The 13,274-nt window shown below is 38.8% G+C and overlaps 1 protein-coding gene across 2 annotated transcripts in view; it reads right to left on the bottom strand.

Moving 5' to 3' along the window:
* Mgam (maltase-glucoamylase) overlaps nt 1-13,274 on the bottom strand; it is a 174,428-nt gene that overhangs the window by 15,102 nt on the left and 146,052 nt on the right. For both annotated transcript variants that reach the window (XM_046434116.2, XM_058575723.1), the window contains 10 exons: nt 11,680-11,832; nt 11,136-11,336; nt 8,752-8,906; nt 7,310-7,478; nt 6,953-7,049; nt 5,993-6,105; nt 4,719-4,844; nt 3,456-3,584; nt 3,088-3,198; nt 2,563-2,625 (listed from right to left, as the gene is read on the bottom strand). In XM_046434116.2, the coding sequence (XP_046290072.1) occupies nt 2,563-2,625; nt 3,088-3,198; nt 3,456-3,584; nt 4,719-4,844; nt 5,993-6,105; nt 6,953-7,049; nt 7,310-7,478; nt 8,752-8,906; nt 11,136-11,336; nt 11,680-11,832 (1,317 nt within the window). The remainder of the gene's footprint in view (nt 1-2,562; nt 2,626-3,087; nt 3,199-3,455; nt 3,585-4,718; nt 4,845-5,992; nt 6,106-6,952; nt 7,050-7,309; nt 7,479-8,751; nt 8,907-11,135; nt 11,337-11,679; nt 11,833-13,274) is intronic.

The following is a 13,274-nucleotide window of genomic DNA, read 5'->3' as shown; positions in this document are numbered from 1 at the left end:
CACCACAAACTTACTGAATCAAACAGTGAGATTCAGACCCAGAAATCTGCTGCTTTTCCAATGCTTCATGGGTGTTCATTTACTTATTTGCTTCCTTGTTTGTTTATTTTATACTACCCTTAGCAATGCCAGACCTGGACATCAGTAGTCTCAGCTTAACTAGCCTCAACAAGTAGATATTAATAATATAAATGGTCATAATTATTCTATATCTGATAATCTCTTATGAGCTACCTAATGTATTGTTTAGTACCCTAATGAAGTGTTTCTCATCAAAGGAACAATTTAACGTTGAGGCAAAAGAATTCTTTGTGAAGAATCCCTTCCTACGAGAGCTATGGGGATCCCTAGTTACTACCCACCAAATTTCAAATGATGCTCCCACATCACTGGGATAACCAATACAGCCACACAGACTTCTGAATCCCCTCAAAATGGTAGCCCCAAATGACCGATGAACTGTATTTCCTTATAATCTCTAAAGGTAATGGCTAACCCCTTCATTCGTGAAAATGACCTTCTACTAAAGACAGCAAACCTATGTGTCAGATTGGCTATGGCCTGGCAGGTTCCTATGTCCTCATGGGCCGCCTAGACCACTAAACCTCAAATGATCCTCCCTTAGAAATGATAGAACAACTAGCTAGGTTCTCTCCCTTATTTACTTATTAGACAGATACCTAGACACATAGGCAAAAAAAATAGATGATAAACAGATACATGGGTGAATACATAGGAAGGAGGGGGAGAGAGAGAGAGAGAGAGAGAGAGAGAGAGAGAGAGAGAGAGAGAGAGAGAGAACACCAAAGAAGCAGAGATACTCAAGGAAGAATGGGAGTAGGGGTCAGACTTATTAGTCTGATAATGGATAAGCCTAGAGAGAGATTGGGTGGGTGAGTGGGGGTAGCAGGGAAGGAGGAAGACTGATTCAGTAGTAGACAAAAACAAAACAAAACAAAAAAAACTTGAATTGATTGTGAATCATTTTTACCAATCTGCCACATTGAGCTACTATTTCTTTCACTCCAACTATCTACTACCAAAAATTAATGATGCAGAATCTAATACTCAGGTAATCTAGGAAAAATTTATGGGTATTTCCTTTGGATCTAGAACACTACTGCTACCACCTAGGAGTCAGAAGATCACAGACCAATGCCAGCAAACTATAACACTGGCTTATAGTACTGTTCTCCTTCCAGTGTCCCAGAACTGAGCCCTTCATCCCCAGATTGTGCTAGTTCTAATAACAGTCTTCAGAACTAAGAAAGACCACTCCTCACAAAAATTAACTAGTCTGGATAAAGCATGAACATGCGGGACTAACTAGGCCAGTTACATCTTTATGACTGAAGTCTTTCTCCTATGCCTCCATCCACTGACTAGGATTCTATAGTATTGGAAATATCCCTTAAATGGTGCCTTTACCCCTGAGAATCCTGAAGTAGCTAACACCTAAATGTATAGCTACTGTACTTTGTTCCCACAATACTATTTTTCTGATTAGTCCTTGATCCTGAGAGTTTCAAGACAGTGAAACTCATCTAGTTTGTTGACCACATAGAAGCCACATTCTATGGCCCTTTGACCCTTGGCAGGTATCCTGGAAAATAGGTCCTTTCTCTGACTTGCCAGGACCTTTATAAAGGTTTCACAGGCTTCATATGTACTACTTTAATTTCTGTCCAGAAAGAATAATCATTGTTGAAGAACAGATGAAGAAGTTCCAGCAAAGAACTGGTTCTTCCAAAAAGTCCAGACCCCTCCCTGACAGCCCTACTCAAAAGTATTAGAGAGCAACTGATAACAAAGCAGACAGGCCGTATCAGTTCCCTCAGTACACATTTTGGCCAGAACATTTGGCTGAAGCCATCATGAACCAGTGTGGAACCATGTATTCTTTCAAGCAACAAATGCTTAGTAAAGCTACAAAGAAACCTGGGTCAAGCAGCATGGGACAACTCTATCCATTAAAATAAAAAACCTGTTCCCAAGAGAGCAAGTTTTAATGAAATGCTGGAAAAGGAGAGGTAAACATGAAGCTGAGAGATCCAAGTAAAGATAGGAGTAGGGGTCAGGATTTATTAGTGTGAAAATGGATAAGTCTGTCAACAACAACAAAAAAGTTTGACAAAACAAAAGACCCAATCATTAAAGACGAAAGAGATACTAGTTAAAAGGGATACTCAAGGCAATAATAATAAGACGTAGACTCATTCTAAGAAAAGATTGGTCTTTGTTGAAGTTTCATACATTGGAAATTCTATAGCACTTTGAAATCAGATGGGTTTGATTTTGAAATAACCAAGTGTCACCTAAACCATGAAAAAGTACTTTCAGTGTTTGTCACTTAAGTCCCATAGATAATACCTACCTCCCAATTAGACATAAAACAGAACTGCATGGAAAGTAATGCACACAAAGACGGACACCCAGCACCCCTTTCTGAGGAGTTTTTCCCTTGCATTGCCCATATGCTTGGCAGGACAAGTCCAGTATGGTGGATATGGCTATCCTTCCTGACAACCAGACTTCACCTAATATCTAAAAAGGGCCTTTTACCTCCACTTGACTGTCCCAATCCAGAGAGCTGTTGACAACAATATCAGGGTAATCAGGCCACACCTGCAAAGAGATAAATATGTAGCAGCAAGGCAACTTACCCTATGTAGGATTTCCTAAGGCAATTAACCATGGCCCTAGGGAGTAATAATACTTTTGAATATCATGTAGGTTTTATCAAGATAGAAGTGAAATCCACAAAGTCCTCACTATATCAATAAATACTGAATGAAAAATGGAAACTACTGACCTCAGGGTCTACAGGTAGGGGCCTTGCTTTCCATTAATAGAAAAATTGCAAATAAACAACACACACAAACACACAACCCATGATAAATACTAACTAAATAAACACTAACTAAAAATAAATAATATATATATAAAGAAATAATAATAAATAAATACTAACTAAAAAATGGAAACTAATGACTTCAGTATCCACAAGAAAAGGGTAAAACACACACAAACACACAAACTATGGCCCTCTCCCACGATGGAGACTAGTAGTCACCACTTAGATCATACCTTTCCCCAGACAATGCCTCCACCATTTGGATATTTGATGAAGACATCATCCTCCACTCCCCGAGTGAAGGCAGGATAGGGCTGTGTCTCATTGCCAGAAATGGCTGGGTCCTGCAAGCAAAGCACAAGTCAGTCGGCAAAACAAAGAGAGAGATTGACAAGGGACACAGAAAAAGAACTTCTTCATTGGGAGGTCCCTAGCTTCCACCTGCCTCTAGAGTTTCTGGGAATCTCTGGAAATATACTCTTCATATTGTACTTGGAGTTCTCTGTTCTTCATATGGATAGAGGGACAAGAAAAGTGGTTCTCCACAAAGCCCAGTCCTCCTCCCAACACACTCCATCCACACAGGCACAAAAGGACTCACCAGGATGAGGATGACCCGCATCCCATCAGCCCTCATGCGATTGATCAGGGCTGGAAACCCAGCAAACTTGGGGCTGAGGGTAAAGTCCAGCTGCCGCTCCATGTAGTCAATGTCTGAGTACTGCACATCCTGGGGGAGGACACAAGGAAACAGAGCTAAAAGTCCAGCTCCCAGAGGAGAAACACTCTCCCCTGCTGATGGTGAAGTGAAATGGCTTCCTGTTGACTCTTGCAAATTCTAAGTCTTTCAGTATGAAAACTAGAAAATTCATCTAAGTTTTCAAACTTTTACTCACAATAGAGATATAATATAAATCAGTAAAAATACGATGATGAAGCCTCTATATAATGGCTATTGTGAGAACATGTAAAATCACTTAGAGGGAAATTACTTTGTCAATGGCCATTATAAGGATTGATTGCATTTACCTTCCCCAGTGTTGCCCCTGAAAAAACAGTTTATATTAAGAAGAAACACAGAGTTAGCTACTTGGTTATAACACAATCTGAATGGTAAATTGGCTACAAAATAAGAAAAAAAAAAATAAAAACAAATCTCATAATTACTCTTGGCATGCAATCTCGGAGGTAATTAGAAATAGTTGTCTTATAAGAATACGATACTTTGCATGATGTACTTCCCATTCATGGAACAATTGTAAATAATTGAACAGTGAGTATAATAAAATTCAATTTGAAAGTGCTCTGCAGAATCAGTTATAATTATTCAATCCTGCTTCTCCTCAAATGGATAAGACTTTATTCCATGTATATTTCTTTTGGAAACATATCTAGAAGCCCTACATTCAGCCAGTGAGTAGCTCAGGACTGATAAAATAATGTTTGCAGTGCAAAAACATATTGTGACACATCAATACATACTCATTGAATTTGGGCTAATTTTTTTTAATAACCACTACTACTACTACTATTGAGGGAACTTTCATCTCGTGGTGACAAGGACTTTTAGACCAAATGTCTAAAAATCAAGTAAAAGAAATGGAAGGAGGAGCAGTATAGCAGAAAACTTCTGAAGCCTTCCTTATCTTCTCACTCTTGAGTCACTGAGTCTGCAATGCTATAATATGGGAGTAAGGCCCCACTTGTATTATTGTCAGGATGGAAATCAGTGTTTCATCATGGTCAGAAAGAAACTTTTGTGCTTTTGCTGAACCCCACAAAAACCCAACAAATAAATCCAGACACAGAGAAGCCTGAGTTGGCTATGAGCTCATAGAGCCAGTGCACCAATACTGAGACATACATAGGGGATCTGGGCAGCCACCATCTCATCATACAAGCTGGAAATCTCAGAATCATTCTCATATCCATAGCGACACAGCTGGAACCCCAGGGACCAGTAAGGTACCATCACAGGTCGGCCAATCACCTAGAACATGGAAAAAAATATTATTCCTTACAGGAGTGACTCAAATGAAGTTGTACACCAAATAACAAGAATATTTTTCTAGTGCCCCAAGATAGACAATCTACAAATTCAAATCCAGAGAAAAACTCAGCAGATGCAAAACCACTGGGATACCTTGAGAAAGCTTCTTGCTAGGCTAAAGCTCCTTCTCTTGGAATTCTGTACAATCTAAATTTACTCTCATTCCTAGAGGTGGCCTGGGTTATTGCTGAAGAATACAGATCCCAGAGGGAAAGTGCCTGGGTTAGCACATAGGCTCATGTCCTGCTGGTTCTATGACCTTGAACAAAATTAAGTAATCTCCTCATGTTTCAGTCCTTCACTGGTAAATTAAACATAATTGTAATGTCTGCCCCACGCTGTTTTGATGAGGACTTAATGAGTTATAAATGTAAAGTGAGCTGACATGCAATAAGAGATTGATAAGTGACAGAGTTAGTTTTCATTATCACAAAAAAGGCTACTGTCACCACCACTCCCAAACATCACTTCTATTACCCCCCATCATCCACACAAACACCACTATCATCACCCCATCACCATCACACACAAAATCTCCACCATTTTCACCCCACTATCATCTCTATTACCCCACAATCACCATCATCATCATACCCAACATGCACATAACTAGCATTACCACCACTTTAACCAACAACACACGACCATCACAACTGTTATCATCTCTATCACCACCACTCATACCACGAACACACCCACCATTACCTTTACCATCATTAGTACCTTCATCACCACTACTACAATCCTCACACATATGGTCATTTCCCCACCACCACCATTCCACCACCACTCCTACCAATACCACTACCAAAATTATCAGCACTAGGATCTTATCCTCTCCAACACTAATTCATACCACTAGGCTCAGCATTACCTCAGGTGCAGTGACTACTTTGCCTAACGTGAAATAATTAACTATAATTTAATGGTAATTGGAAGGTGCTTATTGCTTTTTATTATATAATATAACTGTTTCTAAGAAACACCAACAATTCTACTTGTCAGAATGAGTTTTAATAATGAATGTAGTTTTAGGCAAATGGAATGTGCCATATAAATACTTGATGATCAGTAGAATTTCAACCTACCTCCGTGTACTGTTGAGTGACAAGCTCTGGAGTTGGCCCCAAGAACACATAAAAATCCAGAATTCCCCCTGTGGTACGGTATGTCAGAGCAGGTGTGGGCTGGAAAGTCACATCTGAAAAGATAGGAAAGTGACAACTGAAAATTAAGCTGGAAACCTTCAAGGCAAAGAACAATCTGTGAATCCCTAACTTCATTCTATTGCACTCTAATCTATTAACAGCACCCATTCTGTACATACTTAAATGAAATTGAAACAGTTCAGTGAAAGTCTACAGAGTCCCACCCCAGGATGTGTTCCCTTTGGTATGCCTTATTATCTCATTATATTTATCGTTGTGCTATTTTAAAACTAAGGATATAACTTCTATTTCACAATAGTTTAAGACACATGCAGTGGCAAAAAGACTACTCTAAAGGTCTGTGTGCACCTCTCTCAGTATCCACCAATAATAACATCTCCTAAAACCGTATACTTAGTCAAACCAGGAAAATAACATATTATTAACTCCACCATGGAACTTTTTCAGAGTACACCAGGTTTTATGTAGACATTTTCTCCCCAAGCCCTGAATTTCCAACTCTTTCTTATGTAGAGTTTCACTTTTCTTTATACCTTCAAACTTAAAGAAGTGAGTGCTGGACATATACCTTCAAAATTAATACAATCTATGCAGACACTTCAAACTTAAGAACCTCTAGGACATCTGGGACTAACTTGGATTAGGACTAACTAGGATTAACTTCCATTCTTCATATGACATTTCTCCCAAAATAGAATTATATTAAATATTGTTATCTCATGCTACAAGACTGAAGTCAACAGAATGGAAAGAAGAAAAACAGCCACTGTCCTTTAAATAATTTTGACATTGGAAAGCTGCTAGGTCAAGGACATTCTACAGTTTCACAGGATGACTGACTGGGAGACAACAATAGAAGGAGCGCTGGAATCATCCTACCCATGGCATTGCTGTTCAGCAGGAGAACTCCATGGGCACTGCCGTCCTCCTCTAGTCCCATGTAGTAGGGGTGGACGCCATAGGAATTCTTCTTGTACTGAGTGTCACAGGGGAGAAATCAAAGGAGGTTAGAAGTCATTGTACATGATAAAGAATCCTAGAAAAACTTGTTTACTGAGATGGATTTGGTCTTCCCTCTAAAAGGAGGAAAACATAAAAAGCACAAATGAAAATTATCCTATAGTCTAAGAGCAGAAAAAGAAAATCTGAGTCTGGGATCATGTAGCACAAGGTGACCATGATGTATGTGGGAGGAAAGAGGCAGAGAGGCACATATCCACAGGGCTCCTTGCTTACCCCGGGGGGTTCATCTCTGGAAAACATGCCCCACGTGTGCCAGTTCAAGTCTCTCCTGAAGGCTGTGTGCTCATTTTCCCCAAAGCCATAGATGTACTTGGAGGGCAGGCGGGTGGAGATGCGGAGGAACATGTCATTGAAGGTGAAGCCAAGGAGCTGAGAGTCCCAACTGCAACACACACACAAAGGGTACATTCAGAAAAGAAAATTGGGGAAGCTTTGATTCTCACCACAACCCAGAACCCAACATCTCCCAAACACACCACAAAGTCTTTTTGATGACAATAATCACAGATATCCCCACTATGAACTTGGGAGTTTTCCTTCATATTCTATTTCTCAATTACATGGCCTGTTTTCAGTGTTCCCTCCACAAAACCAAATTCAATCCATCTCACCATCTCAGCTGCTAACACTCCACACAAGCCTTCCTTCAGCTCTTTCCCTTGAATAGTCCATTCCCTACAGCTTTCCAGACGGATATGTTTAAGTATCTCTCGTCATGTCACTCCCTGATGACCCTCTTCCATGGCTTCTCATGGACACACCTCATGAAGCCTTCCAGGCTGCACCTGATCTAAGCCTTCCTGACACCCCAGCTTCATCTCCCACCACTCACCTCCTTGCTCACCTCCTTGAATTTCATTCCTTGACATGCCAAGTTTCATCCTATATTGTGAACTATGTTCTTGGTCTATCACAAATGTTATTCCCTACTTGCATGGCTTTATGTTGGGGTTTCCTTCTCTGCATCCAGAATCAACTTCAAAAATTAACCCTTCAAATGAGACATACTCTCTCCAGAGTATCAAAAGCAGTAACCTCACCATAACTCTTAATTATCTGCTCATTTACTTAGAGTAATTATCACTATCAACTTCCTTTTAATATAGTTATGTAAATTATTGTGGTGGTGGTAAGATCAGAGGAATTATCCATCTATGAACATAATTCCTAAAACAATACTTAATATATTGAAATAACCCATAAACATTGAATGGATGAGTTCCCAGGAACATGGAACCAACTCAGCCATCATCCCAATGCCAAACATTACCCATAAGAACAGGGCTGAAGGGGTTTGGGGTCCTGGCTGAGGAGTCGAGCACTTGCCTAGCACATGCGAGGCCCTGGGTCTGATCCTCAGCACCACACAACAATACATAAAATAAAGGTATTGTGTTCAACTACTTCTAAAATATAAAATTTAAAAAAGAAACCCTAACTTTAAAAAAGAAAAAGGAGGAGGAGGAGGAGGAAGAGGAAGAGGAAAAGAAGCAGGAAGATGAGAACAACAACTACAGAGCTGAAGGAAATGGATCTGGAAATGGCAGAAAGAGGCCTGGGCCATTATCAATCTGGTCTATTATCAATCTGGACAATAGACCAGACAAAAAATGTACAGTTACATGGAAATTCCAAGTTAGAAATGAGCCACGTACATTACAGTGCCTGTACTCTTACGGCGAATTTCTATTCCAAATGGATTCTCCTTAATGAGGACATCATAGAGTCGACTCTCCACGGTGCTGGATGGAGTACTGGTTATGTTCAAGGGGACTGGGACTTCATAACGACTCTTGTTGGGGTCATAAATCTAGAGCAGAAGAAACTGACTTTAAGTAAGAATACAGATACAGGGAATGAGTTCTGGGTTTCTATTAACACAGATGAAAGGATGTTTAAATTACTCATCACTAAGAAATAAGAGATGCTTGCTACATAGATAACCTGATTATTCTCAATCAATTAAACCATAGTGAATTTTATCAAACATCACAACATACACATCATGTAAATGGACAAGCATTATCTGTCAAAAACAATTTAGGTACAGATATTATCCAAATATACATCCTTATAAGAATGTTAACATCATTGACAATGAGTCTAAATGCTATATATTTGCATTCTTTTAAGATCATGATATGTGGATTTAAGAGATACATCAAAGAACAACATCAGATTTAACATTTTGATCTGAATCCATCATATTTCACTATTAAGGCTTCTATTACAGTATCAAATTCACTTGACCCTTTGTGCTAACTTGCAACTTCATTTTGAAACGAGTGTGGTTTATGATTGTATCATTTACTATTTTGTGTTAGAACAGTAACATATACGAATACCTAAAATTCTTCAGTATTGAAAACTGTTTTCTCAAAATATGAACTTTGATTAGAATAATCATAGACTTGCTAAAAATAATAGATTAAATATTCTATGAGTACCTCACAAATGCACACATAATATTACAGAGGTAATTGTGCCTATGAACTTAATTATACAAGGCTACTGTTTTGAGAATTTCTCATGCTAATGGGAAGTTAAAGAGAATGATTCATGACACTTTGGCAATGTTAGTAATGTAGAATTCTAGAAATTCTGAGAGTACAGGCAAGGAGATGCCTAACAATGTTTCTGGGACATTGAGATGGTTCCATGGGAGAATTAAAGCCTGAATCATAAGAACTTTGAAGCTATAAGCAAGCACAAGAAATGAGATCAATCATTCTTGTAAAGCAACAGAAAACAAAAGGCACATAGTATTAAAGGCATCTCAGAAAGATGCAAGTGTTTCAGACAGAGAAACTGTATGGAAAGTGGTGGACTAGCTGAAAGCAAGTTCTTTAAGTTTGAGCCTTTATGGGCCCACCACCAAACATCAATGCTATAGTAAGGACACTAAAAACAAGAACAAACACAGAAAATAACCACCAAGAAAACAGACATCATTCCTTACATTAGCACATGTTACAGATCTGAGATTCCAAGTTGATGTCGCACATGTGAACACGTACTATCCATGAGCCTCTGTGTTATATTTCAGAAGCACAAAGAGGAAAGATACATTATGGCCACAGAAAAGCTGACAGTTTTAAGAGGGAAACAGACACAAAAACAGCTAGTCCACACATAGGTTTTAGATGTAATTAAACAATCTAAGGAAAAGAAATTATTGCACTTCATGGCTATTTAAGAGACATATCAATTTCAGTGTCCAAAACCAAACTCTTACATTGTCCACATACAATCCTTTTGAGTACTCCTCATTTCAGGTAACGTCACCATTGTCAACACAGACATGACAAAAATATGGTATTCATTTTTCAAGTCTCCCTCTCCCTTATCTACATTTACCATAAAGTCACCAGATAATGTAACACCCCTTCTTTTTGTTTTTATAAATGACAGCGAAATGCATTACAGTTCTTATTACACATACAGAGCACAATTTTTCATACCTCTGGTTGTATACAAAGTATATTCACACCAATTCATGTCTTCATACTTGTACTTTGGATAATAATGATCATCACGTTTCACCATCATTTCTAACCCCATGCACCCTTGCTTCCCCTCCAACCTCTCTGCCTTATCTTGAGTTCGTCTATTCCTCCCATGCTCCCTCCCCCTATACCACTATGAATCAGACTCTTTATATCAAAGAAAACATTCAACATTTGTAAACCCCCCCTTCATAGTCTAAAATGCTGACTTTTTCCCCATCTATTTTCCTAATCTCTTCCAATCTCAAACCCCATATTTGAGAACACATATTTGAGAACATCTTAATTTGTCTCTCTCTGTTTTGTTCTCCAAAAACCTCCTTAGAGTAGCCAGAAAACATCTTCAAATTGCAAATTAGAACAGCTCTCACTGGCAATGAATTCTCACTATGCTTTGAAATAGGATAGTAATCTAGTGCCCTATAAATTGAACCTTAAAAGAATTTCACATTTTAGAGTTCTATAACCTAACTTGAAAATATAATGTCACTAAAAAGGGCCTACTCAGTACCTGATACAAGTACCATGTTTACCTTAAATTGCAGCATTTCATCCTTATGGTAGGTCACCTGCAGGTGGAGGGGATTCACAGGTGTGGAGGGGAAGGTGTTGGCATAAACAGAAGGCTTTAAGGAGATGTCAGCCGTGGCCCCATGGGAGTTGTACTGGACATTGCTCACAGAGTACAGATCATTGACAAAATAACAATGAGGGACTCCAACAGAACTGGATTCCTAGAAAGGAAAGTTGAGATTGTAGATCATCAGGTGGTCCTAGAATTGTCAAATAGAAATAATCAGAGAAGGCAATCTGTATGGAGATAAAGCCAACACAGCACTCATTCATGTACATATAATTACATAGTGATAAAAAGTAAATTTCTAGACAAGAGCAAAATAATTATTAAAAAAAAAAACATGATCCCAATCCACATCTAATCTTCCTATACAGACCAGGTTCCTTGGAAGCCCTGTTTCTATGGAATTGAAGTAGGCACCTGGGTACTAGGGCTATGCTCAAGAAATTGCCGCCTAAGATTAAAGATCTGGGCATCCATCAACACCTCAGTGAGGTTACCTCCCAGGCACAGCCTCGGGCAATGCAGTTTGCTTCAGAAGCACCATGCTCATCAGGGTAGCAGTCTATTTTTTCTTCATCTCTGATGATTGTGTTCCACTCCACTGTGTATTCCTCTCCCAGCACAAGACTGATCTCTGTGATGATGGCAACCTGAAGGAGTGGAAAACACACAAAGAAATATCCTCAGAACAAAGGCCTGGCAAGTTCTGAATAGTTTTATCAACACATGTAGGCATCAGACCAGACTCTCAACAATAGTAGTAAGATTTGAAGGTAGTTCCTGTATAGTGGGCTATATACATGGAAGAGGGAATGTTCACTAGCAACATGGCAAATGACATTACCTTATTAAAATCTTGTGCATTATGTTGTGAACAGAATGAGATCAAATGAAACCTTCGGTGATCACCCCTTTCCTTTCCTTCCCCTTCAAGGAAGACATCATTAGTTGCTTCCTCTTTGCTCTTTCTCAAATTTTAGTAAACAAAATTCCCTAAAAATAGCTCAATTTTTGACAACATAGCACAGCTATGACCGTGAAAAAGTGAGAACTAGTTCCCGGGGACTTTCTGTCCAGGTATTTATTTCTAGATTTAAGGGTATTTTCTAACCCTATACCTCTCCCTACACACTCTTTCCTATCTCTCTTCCTGTATTTTCCCACAACCAGTAACTTGCTGACAAAATCTAAGCAGCTACTTCCTATCACAAGAGAAGAAAAGACCTTATTCTCAACAACATTGTGCCATTGAACCATGCCAGCCTGTAAACTATTATGTCTATTACTAGTGTCTACTTCTATACAGCTACTTGCAGACAGAAAAAAAAAGTCCTGTTTGTTACCATTTGGGGCTTCTTTCCCTTGTAGCTGATGAATCCAGACCTGATATGCTACTTTCTAGGCCCAGCACCGGACCTATTGTCTGAACAAACCTCAGCTCAACTGCTCCACTAAACTTTAAACATCAATTAAAACATGAAGGAACACTTCCAATATGTTGGTTTGGTCCTGAGTGTCTTCTCAATTGTTCGTGTGTACAAATCATGACACCTCACTACCCACATTCAAACACTAAAGGAGTTCCTAAGGTCTTATTAATTAACTTATTAATCAAATATGAATTGAGTTTGTTTTCCCACATGAATCCTTCATATACCTTGCACTTTGCCATATACATAACCAGCCATACAGAAATTTATTCCTAACTTCAAAATATGTGTATTCTCACATTGTGTTATCAGAACAAAATGTCAATTGTCAATTGTTAATATACAAGAAGTCTAAACTCACTTATTTTCCCCAAATTTGGACCATCCCTCATGAACCATGTTAACCCAGAAGATACAATGCCAGGAGTAAGTGCAGTACCATGGTCAGGATTATTGGGAGAAAGGAATTTTCATTAGACTCAGCATCAGAGTGAATGATTATAGGCTACTCAGGATGGCCATGTCTCCTCACAATCATTGAGAAATTATTCATTATTATTATCTAACCAAACAGGTACCCATCAAGTGGAATCACCAATTCTTAGTCCTAAACTGGTTTTTTAGAATATATGTGTTGGAGATAACTTCTACTCATCTCTTTA

This window comes from Marmota monax, unplaced genomic scaffold (assembly GCF_021218885.2).
Source record: "Marmota monax isolate L192 unplaced genomic scaffold, Marmota_monax_Labrador192_F-V1.1 WCK01_AAM20220418_F8-fsc00122, whole genome shotgun sequence".
Lineage (NCBI taxonomy): Eukaryota > Metazoa > Chordata > Mammalia > Rodentia > Sciuridae > Marmota > Marmota monax.
The sequence above is the reverse complement of the archived record's forward strand: the minus strand, read 5'-3'. Positions and strand labels throughout refer to the sequence as shown.